The 22417-nt window shown below is 38.5% G+C and overlaps 1 protein-coding gene across 12 annotated transcripts in view; it reads right to left on the bottom strand.

Annotated features, from left to right (window-relative positions):
- The window catches only part of ERC1 (ELKS/RAB6-interacting/CAST family member 1), a 305364-nt gene that overhangs the window by 42973 nt on the left and 239974 nt on the right, over nucleotides 1–22417 (bottom strand). For all 12 annotated transcript variants that reach the window (XM_069807691.1, XM_069807694.1, XM_069807693.1 and 9 more), the window contains one exon: nucleotides 16469–16613. In XM_069807691.1, coding sequence (XP_069663792.1) covers nucleotides 16469–16613 — 145 coding nt within the window. The remainder of the gene's footprint in view (nucleotides 1–16468; nucleotides 16614–22417) is intronic.

The raw sequence follows: 22417 nt of genomic DNA, 5'->3' as shown, positions 1-22417 counted from the left end.
TTCATCTTCCAGTAGTGAGCATATAAAACCTCTACACTCCAGGATTAAAGTAAGCAGGTAAGTAGTTTTCGTATTATGAGCCTGCCCTATGGTGCAGTTTGTTAGGGCAAGTCTGATCTCAATTCCACACCACAGCAGAGAAGGGCCTTACTGTAGAATTTCCTGCCAGAGAATATAAGATCCGTATCCTTTGCTGCCACATGCCCTGAAAGCAGAAAAGACTAATTTATTTAAATTAGCTCAACAGCAACTGTTTTTTTGCTAAATCATGCTGCTACATCCACTCTCCATCTATTGTGGCATCTTCATTACTTCTTTCATCAGTTAAGAACTGATTTCTTTTGCAGACAGCATGGCTACCCTTGAAGAGCATAGGAGTCCACTTTATTACTCATTTTATGTTGGCTAATGAAATCTGCGTGCTTTGGATTTGTATTCTACATCTTCTAGGCATGGCCTTCAACCCTATAATAATCTCTTTCTCCAGCCTGCCTCCCCCATGGTGTCTCCAGGCGAGAGTCAGCTGGGACCAGTGTGAAAGTATGTATGTTCTGAATGGCCAGCCATATGCGTATGCTACAGCCAAACAAAATATATTACAGCTCAATTCTTCTTGCCTTTCCCTGTGTGGGAGCACTACTTCGGGCTTTTTTTGCCTCTACCCAGCTGTGGATGTTAATTAAGTTCCTATAAGTTACACAATCTTTGAGACTTCTTTCCCTCTGTCAAATTTGGTTGAAAATGGTCAATAAATTGAAAAGTTACTTGGTGGGAACTACAGCTCAGCTGAGCAGATGGATAGCCCTCTCATTTAAACTCTTCTTGTGAGGACTTTACAATAAAAGCTGGTCCAAACTAGCACGTTTTGTTCAAGTTGTAAGAGTTTGGATGTAGTCTCTCAATATATCCTTGCATTAAATGTTGCATAGAAGTGGAGTTTTCTGATACTGGGCTTTCATGCCTTTAAAATCTTGGGACAATGGGAGGCTGAATTGCTACAAATTGTCAAGTGAACAGCAGCCAGCCTCTCATGTTTAGTTCATGTGTCTGCCTCTTTAGCCTACTTTGATACATACCACTAAGGATCACTCACTTGAACAAAAAAGTGAAATGCTACTTCTGTAATAACGTGAAAAGAAATACCAGTATTTGTCATGTCCCTCATTATTCAAACTATTGCAAACTCCTGGTTGTACTTCTCCCCTTGCTCATTTTTCCCCTCTCACAGTGTGTTTGTGGGTCCAAGCTAAAAATTTCATCTTATATTTTATCAATTGAGAGAAAAAACAAAGACAAAAAAGCAGTGAGAAAAACAAGCTGAAATGTACTTTGGAGCACAAAAACCCTAAAATCTTTGATAGGTTGGTGATACATGTATTTTACAAAGCAAAATGTAAAAGATATCTCAGGTTATGCTAAGGCTGGAAATACATTCCAACACTGTAACGATCCTGTGATTACTTTAAACTTGTGCAATTTAAGCACCAACATTAAGCGCCAGAAATAAGGTTAGTCTTACAAAATGTATAAATATCTGAAGGCAAACCCCCTACATTACCGACATCATATCACATAGATCAGGCAAGTACTTCTATCAAAAATAGAACAAGCTTTGTTTGACATAGTTGATGGGACTCCTGTTTTGTTACGACTATTTACTTGAAATTTCTCCTTTTCCCTTTTCACTTCAGCTTCACTCTACACCCTGCTCATCTTACTCTCATCTACCTTACTCTGTTCCTCTTTCCTTTGTTATTCTATTTGGTTCTCCCTTCCAAAATAAATCCACTTGCATATGCTCAACTTCACAAAGCTGCCTGTATAACACAACTGCCTTAGTCACTCTGCTTTTGTCTCTTAAGTTTTCCTCCTAGTTTGAAATCAGAAAGTTTCTCAGTCCAGTGATACCTATGAAAACTGAATGGCAAAATCTCATCTAGGAATTTATACACAAGACGCATCCTACTGTAAAATCTTAAAACCTAGTCGTGATCCCCTGCTTCAACAAAATAATTTGTAAGCCATCTGCTCATGTATATCTACATACACCTTTCCTAGCTGATGTAATTTGGAAGTTTTCAAATCCTTGTCTATTGTGACTATGTCTTTAAAATAAATATAGTAAAAGCATTCCTTTATCCAGGTATTTCTATTTCTGGAAGTTATATACCAGTGTTTTTACCACAGCTCTTTTAGCCTTACATATTTTTATTGTTATATGACTCACCACTTCAATTGCATTTGCCTGCAGCTTCAAAGAGTTGTTAATAGCAGCTCCTCTCTATACTTGCTGTTCTTGGCAAAAAAAGTAGTTATGTACAGATACAAATTCCTAGATGCTAAAGTGATGTGAGCTGCTCAGTATCATCTCAACACAGGCTGTCTGTAACTGCCCAGAACCCAGCTCTGGGTGTATACACAAATGTGTCTGTGTCTACATGATATAAACAGTGTTGATAGCAACTTTAGAAAAAAAAAACAACCCAGAAGACTATTTATGCTTCTTCTGAAATTAATTTTAAAAGCTGTTGCATATAAAAGAAAAAGAAAACCAATATTGTTATTTTTCTGCCTCACTTTCATCTTTGAATCTAGGCAAAATCCTCCGTGGTAACTGCTGGAGGGAAGAGTTGAAAGGGCATTTCCTTTGACAACCAACAGAGCTTTGCTACCCCAAACTAAATTAAAGCTAAGAATTTTCTCTGTATGGCCAATTATTAGGGTTGACATCCACGTAGAAGAGCCCTGCCTCATAAGGTCCATACAAACACACAGATGTTACATTCCTGTCTCTCCACACCATCTGTGCGTGTGGTCTGCAGACACAGGATTCCTGTCCATCCACACTGTCCCTGTGTTTGGTCCACAGAGGCAGGATTCCTGCCCGAGCAGACAGCAGCACATGTGCAGTATAGAGTTGGACAGATGATTCCTGTCCATTTGCCCTGCTCTTGCACACAGTACACAAGCAAGGAGAATCACAATAAACCAATGCTTTTTTCCTTTCTTTTTCTTCCTGCAGAAGTTGATTTTTTTCCTATTAAGTCTGCATCAAAGCTTAGATAACAGTACTAGCTGGAAAGACTGAAGAAATGTTCAGGTTTTCTACTGTATTTGTGCCAAAATTATTCCTACCAAGGAAAGAAGTTCTCTTCCTTTCTACAAAATTCATGGCACACAATGTGTAGAGATGTGCCAGTTTGGTCAGATGAATTTCTCTAAGGTGTCTGCATTGCAGACAGTACTCCCATCATTGCCTGCTCTATTCCTAATCTGTTGTCCTTCTGTGATTTACATTGTATTACGCCATTACATATGAGTAGAGGCCCACCCAATGGGCACCATAAAGCACACCGTAAAGCTTTGAAAAAAAATCTTAGAAAATTCCGTCTCTGCTATAGAAGCACCAAAAGAAAAAGGGTTGTGGAACAAGATGAAAAAACAGCCAGTCATACCTCCAGTGTTTTTTCCTTAACAATCCATTTACTGCAAAGTCATTAAACTTAGATAGGTGATGCCACATGTTAAAGAGCCCCGACAAAGCAGAGGAAGAAGTAGAGATGAATGAATAGGAGGACAGGGGCAACCTCAACTGATTTATTTGCAACTAGAAGACTTCAGAGGAAACAAGGAAGCCTTCATATTTTTTAAGCCCTCTTTTTATCATAAAACAGATTGCTGGCTGACAATGGAGAAGGACTAGCTAGTTTGGGTAATCAGGAAAGGGGGGAAGAGAGGAGGAAGAGACATCAAGAAATCTTTTCATCATCTGATAGTGATGAAAAGGATAGAGATGGACAATAAGGAACTAGTCTTAGTCTGCACTTCCCAGTCTGTGGATCCTTCCCACCAAATCTGTGAATCCTTCTTCTTCCCATCCAGAAGAATATACTGATATCTTGCCTGTCTCTCTATGAGATATGGAAGAGACTTGAAAGGTGCACAAAATGAAGATCTGCATGTATAAATAAATATATTTCCTCTTAAAAAAAAAAAAAAGAAAAAAATACTAGAATGAGGAGGTACAGTACTTATTACTTCCACAGAGCAAATAAACCCATGCAGTCTTTCAAGTTTTAAACAACTTATGTATGTGTGTGTTCTTAAGGATCACTATATTGCTTTTATTATTTTTTCAACACCATTAATGTCAGCAGTTGGCAGAAGTTTGGGTTGCTGTAATAAAGGAGGCGAAGCCAAGGTTATAGCTACTAGTGTTTTGGAGATGGAGGGCACGCTGGCTTGGTATCAGAAATTACAGTTACATTTCAGGTTAATGTGAAAAAGTGAGAAGAGTAATTTCTTAAACTATTAAAAGGATTAAGTGTGGTACAACGTGAAATTGAATGTTTAAAAAAGTTAAGTGTTGCCCCCGCCCGCCCCTGCTCTCAAATAGAAATCCACTGTAAAAACAAGAGATATCTGGGTTGTTCAGACCCTAAGAACAACTTGGCTGGAGTCATCTGCGAGAGCTCCATTTATTTCTAGTTTACTCAACTACAGGAAATATTTGTGTTCACACAAAGACAGACAGGAATTGGTGGTAAACAGAAAGAAAGAGAACAAAGAACTAAGTTCTGTGACTGTAAAGTTGTGCTCAAAGAGAACAAAACCCCTAATAAAATGGCTACCCCTTAACCAGGGCTGTATTCAAGATAAAAGACCATTACTTCCCCCGGGCACCAGTACTGTGATCAGAGTTTAATATATATTTGGAGACTAATGCTTTATGGAAGTTGAGAGACTAACGTTCACCTATACTATTGACAACCTAAAATTGTGCAACATGTTATTGCAAAGGTAAATTTCCTCATACTTGAATCTGAGGGTGCTTGACCAGCAAACGGATCTTATATCCACATGGTAAATGTTTGATTATGCCAAGTAAAATCAGAGAGCGATCTTTTGATGACTGAGTTTGAGACTTATTATGTCTTTATGCACAATCTTGGACTATTCCCTAAAAGTATTTCTTGGTACTGAAAAGGCTTAAACCTTTGGTACCACATTTAAGGCAAAGAAGGGCAGGCAGAAACCGTTCCTTTATTTTGTGTTCAGTACAGGTCCGCTCAGAGACAGTGGAACACATCTGCCCTAAAGATGATCTGCCAAAATCACTACTTTGTATTTGACAGCATCATCTGCATATCCCCATTCAAGGGAGGGACTGGAAGCAGGATTTTCATCAATATCAACTTTCTCATCTTTATCTTTCAGAGTTGGCAGCTGTTACCAGACTCCTCACGGCCTTCCAAGTCAGCAGCCAGCAGAAAAATCTCCATCCCCTCCCTACACACATTCACAAATGTCAAGTGGCAAAAACTTACCTCTAGGGAAAAACTACACACCTTGTCTTTGGTTGAGAATATTTTTTCATTTTAGAAAAGGAGTGTAGAAAACAGCATGTACTTATTAAGGAGTAAAGTGCATAATTTATTCAGCACCAAAACATGAACAGTAATTTTTTTTAAGACTTGCATTCTTTACAACATAACACCATGAATTTAACAGAACTGAGGGGAATCTGCAGCCATCATCACCCGTCCATTTGCAGAAGCTATCATAAGTAACTGATGCCTAATTTCATAAATCTATGTCTCCTTTTGATAAACCTGATACACTATCCTATCAATTTCCACAACTTGGTATGTAAATTAGTGATGGGTTAGTATCAAGAAACTAGTCCTAACTGACAGCATATATCTTAGATTTCCAACTGCAACATGAAACTTCTATTTTCCCCTGCATTACCTATTCATTAGCCTGAGATATGATGTACTGGACTAGGCTCAATCAGATTGTTTCAAAAAGGGAAATTATTTTCAGAATTCTAAGGAGCTTAATACAGTGGATGAGAAAAAAAATCTGTAGACTGAGAGGTATTTCGGTGCATAGGCTCCAAAATACCCGAGACCACTGTTCACCAACAGCCCACTATTTACAGAAGCTGAAGTTCATTCTGTACAGTTGAGACTAACATTTTTCCATTATCCATTTTTAAGATGGTGGGGATTAAAATTCTCTATTGCAGACTATGTATTTTTCTCTTCTCAAGGAAAAAAAGCACTGATTTATTACATTACTCCCAAAATAACACAGTAAAATCCCAAACATGCCATATATTCTATCTTATAGATCATTAATTTTCATTACATATTTTTAGGTGCACAATTCTTTCCATCATTCCTCCTTCAAGTAAAGAACATATCACTGACATATTAAGTCATACAACCGTTAATCTGTAATCTACTTGAAACATTCTACATACTTAGTTTATGAAACCAATCAGTCACCTCATATCTCTGACTTCACCTTCTCCTTACACGTTTTTGGAACACACCTCGCATCACCTATCACCTCACCAGTTACAGATCTTACACAAATTAAAACCAATATTAAAGCTGGTAAAATGCTTTTCGGCTTTCTGCTACTACCTTTCTACCGACCATCAATATGTGAATTGCTTTTTATATAAGATAGTCGTTAAAGTCACAGGTTCGTTAGGCTTTTCATCCAAAGAAAAGTAACTACAAATAAAGTCTTACTTTATAGCTTTAGTGTGAAACTGTTCAGTGTGTTGTGTGTTCCCTGGGAAATAATGCCAGTAAATGTAGGAGCAGATAAGCATAATGTACCAACTTAGCAATTTTGAATGGAGATGAGGTAAAGGGACACGTGTGTCTTCTAGACAATTGCCAGTGCCAGGTAAAGCAGCCCAAACAAACAGCAATAATTTAGTATAGAAAAAGCTGTATCCAATCAATGAAATATCAGTAAGGATGGTTACACACTCATCTTGGAAAATAACAGTATTTTTACTGAGTTCAAACAAGTCATTAAAAATCTTCCTGTATCTGAAATTTCGGTGTGAAGTTCCTGTTTTTTCACAAAAAATACAATCACAGGTTTATCTCATCAAAATTATTTACATGTTTAAGCAGAATCCTCTCTGTCACCAAAACTTCAGCGTTTCCTAAACAATGTGTTTAAATGACAAGATTTAAATGTAATCATAAACTCACTGTATTTTCCGGTCAGCCTTCAAACATCATCAATTCAAATACCAAAAGAGTGATGCCAAACCAATCCAGCCACAAGAACCGATTGTCGGAAAATCTCAAATATTTTACCCCTGAGGCACATCCTGCTGCTGGACAAGAAACACGGAGTAGTTGTGTACAGGTCCTTCCCCACTACCCCACAAACTGCAGAAGTTAAGCAAAAGAAGATGCACCCATAATTTTATGCCTTGAATGAACAACTACTGGCAATCTTGACCTTTTCTAAACCCCTCCTTCTGAGCTTTTGCATCCATCTCATGAACTTATCAGCTAACACAAAGACTGTTAGAAACTGAGGGAGGGTAACTGTTCTCAACATTTCTGTTCTCATAGAAATAAATACATAAATGCTCTGTTGGATGTATGTATTAAAAAAAACCTGTTCTAATATATTCTCTTCATTTAACTGAAAAACAGTGCCTATCAGACGAGTGGTTTGTGCCATGGTAACTACAGAAAACCACCATACGGTACAACTGCGATGTGAAATGACAGTGACTATATTTAAGCTGTACTAATGTCCAGAAATACTAGTCACAGACCAAGAAATTATTATTTTTTAGGCCCAAAATGAGATTTCCTAAGTGCAGTCTTCTGGAGAAACCAAGCTCGCCCAGTGTTCTTAACTCTTCAATACCACTAACAAGCCCGGTCCTCCCAGTGTAGGCTTAACAATTTTAACTCATATCAAACACTAGCAGGTTGGTTCTTGCTTACAGACATGGATACAGGGTGTCTCAACTGCTAACCTAGACATGTCCAGCAGTCCTGGTTTTCTAGTCAGGGACAATGTTGCTTAAATAACTTAGTGTAGGAGTTCATAATCCTTGAATGAGAGATACTGTAAGTGTGGTAGTAGATGCTGTCAGCAACTATCCAATTAATTTACATTTATTTGTGCAAAATTTTAGTGAATTAAAAAGCTGTAAAAATATAATATGAAAATCTTAATATAGTCAATAAACGGAGGAATATTTCTAATAGACTGATACAGGTTTTTGAAAACTGAGATTGAACTTGGGAAATATTAGTCCATAGAGTATTTTTTTAAATGTTACAAAAGTCTAGAAAGAAAGGGTAGCAAGTACTGTATTGTCATCCAAGTTCCAGAGTACTTTTATGAACCTTAAAGCTCCATCCCTCAGTGAGGCAAAGAACCTTCTCCTTCAAGCAAACCTACAAAGCTGCCATTGCAATGGCCTAGAAATTACCGGCCGAGACATGAGTAAAGGCACAAACAGAAAGCAGACATGGCTATTTACAGCAGGGCCAACAGGCAGCTCCCTTCTCCGGCATCGTGAGGCCAGCGACAGTAAGGAGCTCACTTGAACATACATTATTATTTAGTAATACAAGAAGCAGAGGGTAAAGGTAAAAGGAGGAGGGAGAGGGGAACAAGAGTGTAAGTAATACCATAGGGAGGTGAAATATTGCCCCAGAAAAGACTGCTGATGCTGCACTGAGTGCTGTTACTGTGGTAACCGATGATTAAAAATGATGGGAAAAAAGTCTGGAGCACATGGCAAGGACAAGGTGCTTTCTTTTAATCTGCGAGGGCTTCTTGTGCTGTGCTTCAGGAAGCGGTGTTCAAGGGCATGACAAAGCCTCACTTTCTGTGCCTGCTTGGCTGCTGTCAGGATGCTGGGGTCTGCTCCTGGCAGAGATCCCCCCTCGACAGAAACAATTACTGAGGAGCAAAGCCTGGCAAAATAAGCAGCGCTGTGATTGATAATCTGGGTGGATTACAGGCCTTCGACAAAAGCCACGATGCTTAAATTTGACAGCTGGCAATGCCTGATGAGAGCCAATTAGTGGATATATATTCACTTCAGCCAGAAGTTTCTTCTGTTTCTAGTCCAATAGCTTCCTGGATAGGAAGTGTACAGAGTGATTTCCCCCACCTCTGCCTGCTCACATGTATGCCAGCTACACTGTCAGTACAGTTAAGAATATACTATAAAAACTACATATTTTGGCAACTTCGTATATTAAAGCCAGTAGATTCAAATTTTGTAAAACTGCATTTGACCCTACAGATAGTGGTGGTACAAGAACCTGAAAAAAGGTGACTTTAGACTGACTCTACATACCACACAGTGTGTAAATGAGGCCGCGACTGCACCATTTAGGTAACAAGTCCACTACAAGTGACAATAGTTCTCAAAATGCTTCACTATTCCTTGAAAATTTCCTGGCAAAGTACATTAATCTGTCTGTTGCTGTTTTGAATAGGTTAACCTAGCATTCAGAGGATACCAGAATTCACAGAGCACCTTCTGTTCTGCCCAATACATGCAGGAACCTCTGACATGCAAGTCCCCTTCAAATTTGTCTGTCTGTTCTTAACTTTCTTGTCACATAGGTTTCCTTTCCCCACTTTTGCATCTATTTCCACTCTTGCTAGTGCAAGTATGTGGGTACTGCGGTGAAGAGATCAATAAACAAAGATGGATCCAAGTACCCTGAATCTCATCACTTGTTTCAAACATTAACTTTTACTTTGCTTTCTCAGCTATAAAGAAGCCACGACCACCACCACACTCAGACAACTTAAATACATCTTCCTACACTTCCAAGTCCCTTTCTGACAGTGGTTAGAGAGGTACCTCCACTCATTAAACTCCAATGGGCACCGTCACACCACAGGGACCTTGCAGATGCTCTCAGAAAACAACAGTAGTTCTGTCACAGAAACAACACTACATTCAGCAATTACCTGCAGTGATTGTATCCATGTCACCTGAAGAAGAAATTCATTTGCTAATAGGGTAATCACTCTCATCAGACATGGTTTCAAATCAGGGCAGTTAAGGCAAAGCAAAGACTAACTGCATGCCTCACAGAATCTGTATTATTTCATCAGGCAGGGTGGTAATAAAAACTGCCAGAAGTGTGGTAATGCTGATACAGCTCTATGGCAGCAAGGGGAAAATGCCTGCCTGTCAGTCTCCTTTGACCTGTTTTACGTTCTCCTGTTACAAGGAGAAATGACTCCAACCAGTGGAACTTCACTTTGGAAAAGTTCACAGAAGAGGAGTGTCAGGTGTCAGTGTGCAGGGTTTCCAGGGAAACAAGTAACAGTGGAAAAATAGCATTTTTGGGGGGAGAAGCTATTCTGGAATCTAAAATTCTTTCCTTTTCCTCATGATCCCATGTACCACATTTACTTGAGAAACAAATCTTTGCAGTACCTTGGCCTCATAAGGAAAGCCAGCCAAAATCATTGCAGGGAAGAAGCACAAAGTAGCACAGAGAAAACAGCTTTGGGACTTGCAAGGCTAGATAAAAAAGATATTAAATGTTGCATAAATGCTAAATATTAATACTACTAGTGATTGCCAAAGAATTCCTCTCAATTTATAGGAATGATAAATAACAGCCCCTCAAATTCATGCTGGCCCACAGAGGAAGGAATGATCATGATGAGGATATAGAAGTAGAAGGGAACAACAGGTATTAAAGATTCCTCTGAATGGCAAGCAACCTGACTACATAACCCATACTTTCAATAGCATGAGGTTTCTTATCTTCCTTCACTAAAATAGAAAGGAGCTCTTTTCACTAAGTTAAGTATAAGCAAACAGCAGGAGTGTATACGGCAAGAACAGGAAAGGTAAGGGACCAGATGAAATGGAAGTACTAAGGGAGAAAAAGTAGACATTAGAAATATACATTAGAATGAAAGGAGGCTGAAGACAAATGTTGATCTTCTACCCAGCCAAAAGTGAAAGCCATCAAAAAATAGAGCCAGGAAGCTCAAAGTACTCATGCCTTTTCTGTATCAGTCTTCACTAAACACTGTACTCAGGTGACTAATGAAATCTATTTCAATACTCTGAGAATAAAATTTTAGGTCAGAAAAGGAAAAGAACAAATGAGATGGTACTCAAAAAAATCCAGATGCCTTAAAATTTTCTAGCTCTGATTATACTATACTAGGAAAGAGTTTATCTACTATAATGAAAGCTATTAATGGCTGTTTTTGGGAACCTGTGGGAACTGGTGAGGTTTTGGAAGACTCCATTAAGGTTTCTGACACTGTCTCACATGACGCACTCATGAATAAGTTCAGCTAAGGAAAGGCCTTATTTTGAGCTTTGTCTAGTTTTGGATACCACACTTGGAGGAAGAAAAAGATCAAACAAAATCTAAGAAAGAACAACTGGAATGATAAGATATCTAGAAAACAAGACACATGAGAACTGGAAGAACTGAGACTGCCCGGTTTAGAGAATAACACAGAGGAGATATCTCTGTGTAAATGAGAACGGCTGCTAAAAAGTGCAAAGAAATAGTCTTTTTTTAATATGCCCATAACAGACAGAAAAAGTAGTAGTAAGCTTAAATTGCAGTAAGGGACATTACAGATGCAGAATGACATTATAATGATAAAGACAGATGAGCCATAGAAAAGACTTCCCAAGACTGAAGGTCTCCTTCACTAATAGTCTTTAAGAATAGATTACAGGTATAACTGAATAAATCAAGTGGGTTACATGGAGTTCTGTCCTGAGCCCAGTACTATTCAGTATTTGTCATTAACAATCTGTGTGATAGAAGAAAATAAATTTTTTATGAAATACGTGGAGAAAGCTTAAACTTAAGCTGGGTGGTTCTGCGAGCATGCTAAAGTATAGGATCAAAATTCAGCATGTTCTTAAAAGACTGAGGAACTGATCTGAAAATTACTTTTATTTAGGAAAAGGCAGCATAATAAAAATGTATCCAGTATTAATCTAACCTGGAGTCACACCACTTCAAATGAAAATTTTGAGATCCCGTCATCAATAACACTGAATCAAGCTAGTTCCTGGTAACTTTTGCTACAGTATACTTAAAAGAATTGGGAATAATTATGAAACATTACATAATTATACAAATGAATACAGCGATTCACAAACAATTCAATTGAAAAATACTCCAAGCTCTCAGAAAACAGACACTGACACAGTTCAGAGCCTCCTAAAAATTTCACCACTATTACTTAACATTTATAGCACAGTAGTGCCTAGAGATGTTGGTCAAGTTGGGCCTCACTGTGCTAGACACTGTACAAACACAGAAAATGACAATCTTTGCTCCAAACAGCTCCTAGTCGAAAACCCCAAGCGTTTAAGACTCAAAGCCCACAAACAGGAAAACCTCAGCCCATTCAGATACGCCTTCCCTTTACAACTCAAAGCTGCAGAGGAGCGCTTCACCCTGTTACAATAAATGTACCCCGATAGTTGAAACTTAGCTTGACAAGGAAAGGAATAAATGGCAAACAGGCTACTTTCTAAGAGATGAGAGGTGTATGTGCTGCCACAACCCAGGCCAAAGCTCCTTGGGTCTCCGTCAGTTCCAGCGTGACACACATCGCGCGGGCTTCTGCATGGCGTATAAGCCAAGCACACTGGCTGGCGCTCGCCACGCTACATCTGGACCGTGTTAGACAACCTTCAGCTCTGTTCTCTTGCATCAGCCCCGGCCCCCTCTGGTGAAGCAGCCTCCCAACCACTGCTTCTCCATGAACTACTCACGGAGACAAAGTACTCCAGGAGGAAGTAAATTGGGACCACATTAGCTTGGTGACCCTCACCCTGCAATTGGCCTGCCTTTCCAATGATAGAGGAAATCCCTCATACAAACTGACAACCAATATGAAACAGGCAGCTCCATTTACTGGAAAGCCTGGTCAATGCCGAGTGCCTCATTAGGAAATTGTCTCTATATTGAGGCACATTCCTGCAATTCAGAGCCTAGAAACTCTAAATTAAAACAACATTGATGCCATATCCTCTTTCCGAAATGCCTCTCTTCATCCAAACTTTAATACACATAGTTAAAGAAATTAAAGAACCAAAATGTCTTTGGCAGGACTCCTTCCCTCTCTTTCACAGTAATACCCTTCCTGTGCAAGCGACCAGGAACGGGACAGTGTTGGGAAGGGAGAAAGGAGAGTTAAAGCAAGGAATAACCACATAGTCCTCCAGAATCTGTATAACCTTTCCTTGATGAATCTATGTGTCTTCACCAACATTTTCAAATAAATAAAAATAATCTAAAATTGCAGGGCTGAAGAAGTTGGAATTTTTTAAGTAGTAAATTGAGGCTCATCAGTAGGATGAGTTTTTGTTTTGGGAGAGAGTTGTATCTTTCTACACTCTGAGAAAGGCCAATTAACAGTAAGTCAGTCTGCTAACAGTGGTTGCTATTGTAGCAACTCAATGATAACCAGCACGAACAAGAAAAGGCATAATCTGAATCTTATCATACACACTTGGATCCATTCACACTCACTATTACGGTGTAGTCAGAAAACTGCTTTCCTAAAGTGTTACCTCTGTCAGAGGCTCCTTCCAGTTCACAGTGAGATTCAGCAATCAGGCCTACGGTACCTACCACAGCATGCATAACTTCAGACAAACCACCCCCTCTTGATATTGCTCAGCATTTCTATTTGCATCCTACGTACATGGAAACGTCATGTTTAGTCAACCGTGCATGCCAACCAGCTGAAAGAGCTGCTTTCCCACCACAAAGTCTAAGCATTTCCTAGAAATGGGATGGACTGAAATACCAAATACTTATCATGGAGCAAACCAGTTCTGAGACAATGTTAAAGGCAGAAGGAAGGAATTGCTGAGGTCAGGATCCCAGCTCTGAATCTGAAGGGTTGAATAAACTTTTTAGGCTCCAGAACTACTTTTCAAAGTCTTCCAGAAGATCTTGATTAACTGGCATCCCTTGCTTTTCTTGAACAGCTGTGTTCAATACATCTGCAAGTCTGAGAGATGTTTCATTCACAATTTCTACTGTAAATTTAGGAATTACAGCTAAACTTTTCAGAAGTTCCTGAAATGGTCTTATGGAGCTGGCAAACACAGATGGACCCTTGTTTCAATATGTAGAAAAGGGTCCATGCAGACAAAGCTTAAACTGATGAAGCAGCACAGTTGTTTTGTTGGTAAATATGAGGCTAGTGACCCGTAAAAGCTGAAGAGGACCACAAGGGCCAAGTACACAGATTATTTGCAAAGCATGTGAAAAAATGAGATTCCCTTTGACTATATAAGTAATGAGGATCCCGTAAAATCTCATAGCCTTCTCTTCTGACCCATCTCCTATTTCTGGAGCTGTCAAAGTTAGTATGATTTGAATTGATGCAGAAAAATTACACACCAAAACTCTTGGTACTGAAAAAAATAAATGCGATTTCAGATCCCCTGCAACTTACAGAGGTGGTGAGTATTACTGCCCCATGATAAGTAACTTTGAGGAACTTTTCTTTCAATGTGTTGAAAACTGCACACAAAAAAGGATAAAAGATGATACATCCTTAAGATGTAGGATAGATTTTAAGGAGGATGTGTCAAATCTCTATTAGGTCAAATAAGTATTTCTCAGGTATGTTTTAAATATAGTTTAGATTGTTCATATATAAACATATATTCTGCCTTGGGGATTGGGGATGCACTGGAGAATACCTTGCAGCCCCATTACCTGTGATTTTATACTTATACTACTTATATATAGCTTGTATTTATACTACTCATAGCATAGATGTGTTGAGGAGATTACTTTCTGCTTTCTTCATTTTTTTTTTAAGATGACAATCTTAAACAACTATGAGTCTTCACAGCTGATGGCAGTTTTGGAATTTTGGAACCAGAAACTTCAAAGGCATTTGGATATTCCAATGAATTGTTTGAAAAAGGACTATTGCTCCAACATCAGCTCAGAATTGGTCTCACTTCATAGCAAGAACAATTTCAAATTAATGTCCTTTGCAATTGTATTTTATCTGCGAAATTAAGTATCCCACACCTATACAGAAAAGCACCTAGAATGGGTATCCTTAAGTGAAATGGCCATGCCTTTTTAGAAACAGTATATGATATTGTAAGACTTATCAGCACTGAAAAATAATGATATGAACTACAACAATGTTAAAAAAATCACCTAACTGAAACCTAAGTCATTACAATAATACGATAATCAAAACCTTAATATATAAATCAAATATACACAAATTTTCAGCAGGAAAAAACCCACCACAAAACACTAAAGATCATTCCATCTACCCACAAGAGATAATCAGAAGGAAATGGAAGGGCAAGGGCTAGAATTTAAACTTAGGACAACAAGAACTGACAATAAAGTTCCAATTTCTCATGGAATGAGTGGTAACGTATATTAAGGCTGCTAACACCTACAGACAATTACATGAAGAAAAGAAATACTTTACATGCTGTGACCACTTCTGAATCCTGTTCTAGTAGGAGGTCATCTGGCTGACAACAGAAAGTAATTACAACTGTTGCTTGAAAGTAAATAATACAAGACTGTAAACTATACTTTTTGCTTGTTTTGAAGCGGGTACAACAAAACTACTGTTCTTAAATTAAACCTTAAATAATTGTTATCTTAAAAATACATGGCCAATAATCTACTTGTGTTTCCTAAGGAAGAAGCAGAGAAATCCCTTGTCAGAAAGCAGACCTGGTTTTGTCTTACTGTCTTTGACAGCAACAGAAATCATCTGGTTGACAGATGAAATGTTGCACATAAAACTTTATGAAGATGGAAGCGGTGGCACTGAAGAAGTTGATTCTGGATTGGCAGCAGCATATGTGCTATTACAGGGAATGTGGCAAGGGAATAACTCAGAAAAAACCCACCAGAAGTGCTGAAGTGAAAAATCTACACATATTTTTCAGATCCTAAATCTCTTATTGCCAGGGATGTCTTTTGCTTCCTCTGTGTTTTATTAGCAATGTATTTTTCACATTGCATTCAATACTGAAACACAATATTAAATGCTTGAATAGAAACACACTTTTTCTGATTGTTATGCCAACAGGAAAAGATCTTGGAAATGGGAGAGGCCAGAAATAGGAAAGGACCAATCACCTCACAAGTATGAGACCTCCCAAATTGCACTCTAGTAGCTGGCATTCCCATATGGTGCTCTTGTCGCAGATTAGAAATCACAGTAGAGACTGTATGGTGTAACACATTCATATTTGAGCTTTACAGCAAGGAGAATTTTCTTCCATGTACGCTTCTTCCCCGACAAGGCAAATACAGACCACCAAGAGAAGCATCACTACATTTCCCTGAAGCTGTGGTTATTTGTGCCTGTAGAAGATAATAACCAATGTCCTTTTCATTCACAGTTTCCTATACATTCTATCACACATTTGCTTCTCAGGCAGTGACACAAAGAAACTGACCTCAACACTGAGACTTCTTTTTTCCCCACCATATTTTACAGGCTTCATGACTGGTAGCTAGTTTGAAATTATTATTTAGGTACTTTCTATCCCAACATATGACAGAATAATACATTATTAGTTCCATAAATCAAGATAATCTCACATCAGATTATTAATCAGTTTCTTTCCTAGCTCTCCTCTACTCACCTGCTGCTTAAGCTGTTGCACAAGACGGTCTTTCTCTCGTTTCAGTGCAGCCACTTCATCTTGGGTCTTCTTCTTAGAGGATGAAAGTTCTAGCAGAGCAATATTGGCATCTTTTTCACTAATGGCAGCAAGAAGGGCTTCTTGTCTGAAAAAAACATAGAAATACATTATTATTCTGCAAAACTTAGAGGAAGCCTCCATAAAGAGTTGAACATACCATAAATGCTGTAGCAGCGTGCAACTCTGAAGAGAAGCAATAAATATGTTTGTCATGGTTATACGTCCATTGGTAGAGCAGAAAGTCAAGACCCACCTGCCTCCCCCTAAATGGCTGTGCTGATACCAAATTGTTGCTTATAGGATAAGAAAAATACATAATAATATGTTGTTATTCTGCACTCAGCTTCTTAGTTTTTAATAACTACCATTTATTATTACTTTGGCTGAACATTTTCATTGTTTATAATGTTCTAAACACTTCCAGAACAGATTTTGAGAATACACAAATACTGGACTAATTATAAGACTTCTGTGTTAAATTATATTAGGTTATACTGCCTATTCATGCAGCTATTTTAGAAGTAAGGTGGCATGTGACAAGTTTATTGAAATCACTTGAACAATACAGTGTATTCCCAGAAGGAAATGAAGACACAGACACTTTTGTGCTACATGACAGATGTTGAAATAGATGCCTTCAAGGATACTTGAGCTATTCTTTGACTTTTCTTGTGAGCAACCAACATAATGAGATTGTTGGATGCATGTCCTGTGTAATTAAGACAAAGGTAGGCCTGCCCTCATCACAAACCCTTTATAGCCTACAGAAATGGTGTAAGCAAGAGTATCCTGTAGCAAGATCTTGAGGGTCAAGCACTGTAATAACTAGATATAGAAACACAACCTTGCCATACTCTTTCCCAATACCAAAAACCTCTTACAAATAGAGTTCAGAAACATTTTATAGATACTGGGAAGAGAGGAGACAAAGACAATAGCCCTGATCATAAAACAGTAGTTCTCAAATGAACTCAAAGGATCGCTCTATGTTAGGGAAAACAACTATTTCTGTCCTTTGACCTTAATTCTCACCTTTAGCTGGTGTGGCCAAATCAGGATGTGCAACAGGACATAAAAGAAAACTTTGGCTTTATTGCCCAATAGGGTGGCTTGTCCCACCTCTCATCACCGCACAAAGAAGGAATAAAACGAGGTCCTAGGCACTTGTGGTGGTGTGAAAGATGGCATCATGCAGGAGTGATGATGAAAAACAAGCTCCGAATACTACAGATTTCCTACCTACCTTTCATCTAAAAATTCAGTTGCAACTGCAGTTAAATAAAGTAGTAAAAATTCCAAATTCCCAAATAATCCAAATTTCTACCTGCTGTAGTTTATAAAGAAAAGATTATTAATATTGCTAATTTCAGAGAATGATTTTTTAAAAATAATCAAATGTGTTAAAACTATTCTGCTAATCATGTCAATAGCAATTATTATGCTAATAACATTGCCATAACGCTTAGTCTTTTATTAAAGATGTAAGAGAATTTATAGAAGCTTAATATAAACTATTAAGATTTCCTTTAATTATACTATTATATCCTTCTGTTTGTTGTCAAGATCTTTTTTAAAAAAGACTCAGCACAATCTGGTGACTTAGGATCACACTGGCAAAGTGTTGAGGGTAGCAGTGACACTAATCTTCTTTTTCTAATTCACCTGTTACCACTCCTTGAGCAGATTTTATTTGTAGTAAAATAGCTTTCTCTTTTTCTTCCTGTATCTTCTTTTTAAACAACTTAACTTAATCTTAGTTAGGAATTTGTAATTGTGGCTAAAACAAAAATACTTGCTCCAAAAAGTACTCATTGAGCTCCATGTGAATGAACACGACTAAGAAAATTTGAGAAGAACAGGAAAAATGGACAATGCTTTAATTTAATATTGATGTTTCAAACATATGTATCCAACATACCGGACTTTTAAACGGAAGGCTTGAAAAGGGAAAGGACTGGTACTACTGGAGTACCAAAATTTTTATCTGTTAAAATGCTGAAAACTTTACAAATTTTATGACCTTGGTGAGCATGAAAAGATGTATTTAATATTGTAATGTTTCTGAGGACAGAGAGTGAAATAGCTTCATCAGTTATTTCAGTGCTTAGATCAAGGGTGCAGGGAGATGCACACCTAAATATGTAGGATGTAATCAGATAGCTTGCACTGGCTGCAGGTCAGCTGGACAAAGAACTTACTGTCCTGGATACTTAGTAATCCCTTCTCCAATCTGTAAGAACAACTGCGTTTTTATTTGCTTCTTCACTTTGCTCTAAAAGGTCTCAACAATACTGTTTTGCCCCTTAAAAAAAACCCTCAACGCATTATTTTAATAGAATGGGACCAGGAAGTGACTACACGTGCAGTCCTGCTGACAGATCTGAGAAGACGGTAGTTGTATGGGTGAGACACCACATTTAAAAAGCTCTTGTTATTTTTTACAGGTGGAAAAACTACCATACTGCTCTCACTTGAAAGGTGAGAAGTTTTGCCAGGACGATGGGTGAAAATTGACTCAATGATGAGAAAGCCCATGCCTGCTTTCAGATGAGGGATAGCTGGGATGGAAGAACAACTTTTTCTTACACATTACGGGTTTCGGTGAGAAGAGGGTGACTGATATATGACCTGGCTTCCTTCTGATCCCAGTCAGTGACAGAACTCTTAGAAATACTTATGCCAGTGAAAGCTTAAGACCTCTATTGCTGCACAGCAGAAGAAACTGGAGCATAAAAAAGCCACTGCTAAGATGTGATCTCTGTTCATCCCCTCAGTCACTCCAACGATTGCTAGAGTTTTGCTGAAGCTACCCATATACAGAAGTTTGCTATTATCAGGATCTCAACTGAAGCCATATATCCTGTATCAAAAAATGTGAAAGAACTATATATTTCAAGAGGAAAACGTGTGTTTCGACAGACAAAATTGTTCACCGTCTGACAGCAGAATGGACTTACACAATGGACTTTCTCTGGGGGGAATTTAGGTCTGGATTTATACAGGTGTTTCTCATACACGCTAAGAGACTACGCTTGCTCTAAGTGGACTACCAGCACACCAAAAATCTGACAGATCCAGTTTAGAGAGTACTTGGATCCTGCCTAGATCATATCTAGAAAAACTAGCACCTTAAATTATTCCTTGTCTTTCAAGACATGATACCACAAAGTTAGGCAATTTTTTTAGACACTTCAGGATAACTGAAAGATACCCTAAAAACATTTGTGCTATGAAGAAATACAAATATTCTGATGACTTAATGGAGGCAAAGAGTAGAAGAAAGGAAAAGGTGCACATCAGATTCCCTGTTGTGGTGTCAAGATTGTAGCTGTGGGAACGACCGATAATGGGTGCATTATTATTGCCACTTCTTTTCTGTTACTTTTGCTTTATGGAAAAGTATTCCATTTTGGATGTCTGCCTGAAACATGAAAAATATCAATAGAGCGAAGTGACAGAATATGATCCATGACCTCTGCTTTTTTCTAGCTATTGGTATCATGGGAAAGACAGGCTGGCTTGGAGCTCTGGTCATTTTCACTTTCTTTAGAGTAATCTGTTTTGATTCTAAAGAAACACTTACTCTTTTAATAGTAAACCCACAATCCTCGCTAATGATTCAGGACCAGAGCCAAGAATATCTCTGTAACAGTATCTATATAGCCATTACACTGGTATGGAAATTGGAGGTGCCTCAAATAGCACATAAACCATACCTTCTGCAATCAAATCCTTTGTTGCCCATCTCTACTTCTTAAGTGAAAACTCCAGGACCAGGACAACAAGATATGAATAGCAGTCCACTAATTTTTTGCTGAATACTCTTTGCTACCACACCTTAGAAAAAAACATCCTACTGGCCAAAAACTTCAGTGCTACAACATGTGTGAGATGGGTGCTGGCCAAGAAGTGGGGTGAAAGGCATTGTGGCTTTCTGACTGTTTTCTGGAACTGAAACAAGATGAAGTTTGAACCAAAGTAAGAAAAGATGCGATACATGCATTGTAGCTGCATTTTTGAATTCTGCAAGCTAAACGTGTACTGTTTCATATGGGAGAAGTGCAGGTGTCACTGTTGGCTCTGCTGAAAGGAGACATGTCTGTGAAGGTGCACTGCTGTTCTCAACAGAGCTTGGAATTGCTAAAATGATTCTAAAAGACCAGAAAAAACAAATATCACCAAGCAAAAGACAAGGTTTGTGACTGAAGAGCACTACAAAACTGACTGCTTTCCCTTCTTGAGAGCTGTTATCCCCAGGAAGACCAGAAGAACATGCTGTAAGAAAGACAGGGGAGGTAGCAAGGAGAAAATGGGCTGCTGTGTGAATGGTGCTAGTAGCACGTGAAAAAACCTATCTGTCAGGAGTGCTGCCGTCAGTCACAGAATCTCAGCTTTAGTTTAGGTAACATCAGTGGTACAGGCTTAGCTTCTTCAGCAAACTGTGTGTCTTCAGTTCACAACATCAGAGGTCCTGAAATGTTCTAGTGGGCAGGCGAAGTATGTAATTGCTGCACAACTCGAGATGGTTGATTTTTTAAAATGCTAGCTAATGCCAGAGTCACTACATAAACGTAGCTCGCTTAAGTTAGTTCAGGTATTTCAGACAGTGGTAGTAGTGTAGCTACAGAATAGTAATATGGCAGTACAGCTGCCTCTGGAGTACTTCTGATTGACGCACAGTCTCCATTCTGTTTGCAGTTCAGCTAGGACTGAGAATTCTAATAGCTGATGCCAAGGACATAGTGATAATGAATGACTCCAACTCCAAGATGGATCCAAGATGGATCCAGAGGACTGAAATATCTTATGGAAGGCAGCAATGACTGCAGAGCTGAGAAACCACTGAAAATTGTCATGACTGAATTCTTCTGATGCCAAATATTGTAAGCCCTTGAAGCATTCCTGATGAGGTTGTCCTGTTGAATTTACTGGCCATCCTAATACTTTTGTGAAAACACAACAAAGAATAGTGTGCAAAGGCACATCTCCTTCAGACCTTGAATGGAAATGTTTGATTTTGAGAATATAGCTCATGGGAAGATGGGAACAGTTTAAATTGCAGCTTGGTTTTCAGTACAGGCCTTGAATCGAGGCAAAGCTTGAAGAACATCCCTCAACCACAGAAACAGTCTTTTTTTTGAATGAAAGCTTAAAAATTAGAACAATGTACTATTATACTACTACATACTACTAATACTACAAGCTGTAGAAATAAAAGGCATCCAGCAAAGCAGTATTTTCTAAATCTTTCTGTAGCAGAGAAGAAATGCCTCAAAGAATTGTACAGCATTTAACTTTAGAGGCTGAACAATATTTTTCTTAGGGAATACTTCAGCTGCGGTGACTTTAGTAAAAATGGCAGGTGCTACCATCTCATACACATGCTTACAGAGGCCCTAGAAAAAGACATACACAGCGTAGATGAGATTTCTTGTACAGGCTTGGGTGAGGATAAATAAGTGATTTGGTAGTTTGAGTGACCAAGTATTTGAATGAACCTAGAAAATAAGGAACTACAGCTCATACAGATTCAGTTTCCCAGTCCCATTAGCACTAAATCACCCTAGGGTCCAGTGTAGTCAAAACGGTAACACGTCTCCCTGGACCACTGTAGACACCAGTCTTATTTCATTTCTCTTTTTCCTCTTTGGTGAACCACAGCATATTTTTGCAAATGGGGACATGAGACTTTCTAACTACTCAGAAACCTTCAGCACTGGAGGACTAATATGCTGTATTCCTGGATAATAAGCTGTAGCAGGATAAGTCCAATAAGTAGTAATTAAAAAGGTTCATCCACAACACTAAGAATGTTTTAACTACCAGAGTAGCCAAGCTTGTCCTCTGGCTTACAAATACAAATAGAATCAAGATGTCTTTAAATGGTTC

Source organism: Haliaeetus albicilla, chromosome 19 (genome assembly GCF_947461875.1).
Source record: "Haliaeetus albicilla chromosome 19, bHalAlb1.1, whole genome shotgun sequence".
NCBI lineage: Eukaryota > Metazoa > Chordata > Aves > Accipitriformes > Accipitridae > Haliaeetus > Haliaeetus albicilla.
Note: the sequence above shows the minus strand (reverse complement) of the source record. Positions and strands in the feature narration are given on the sequence as shown.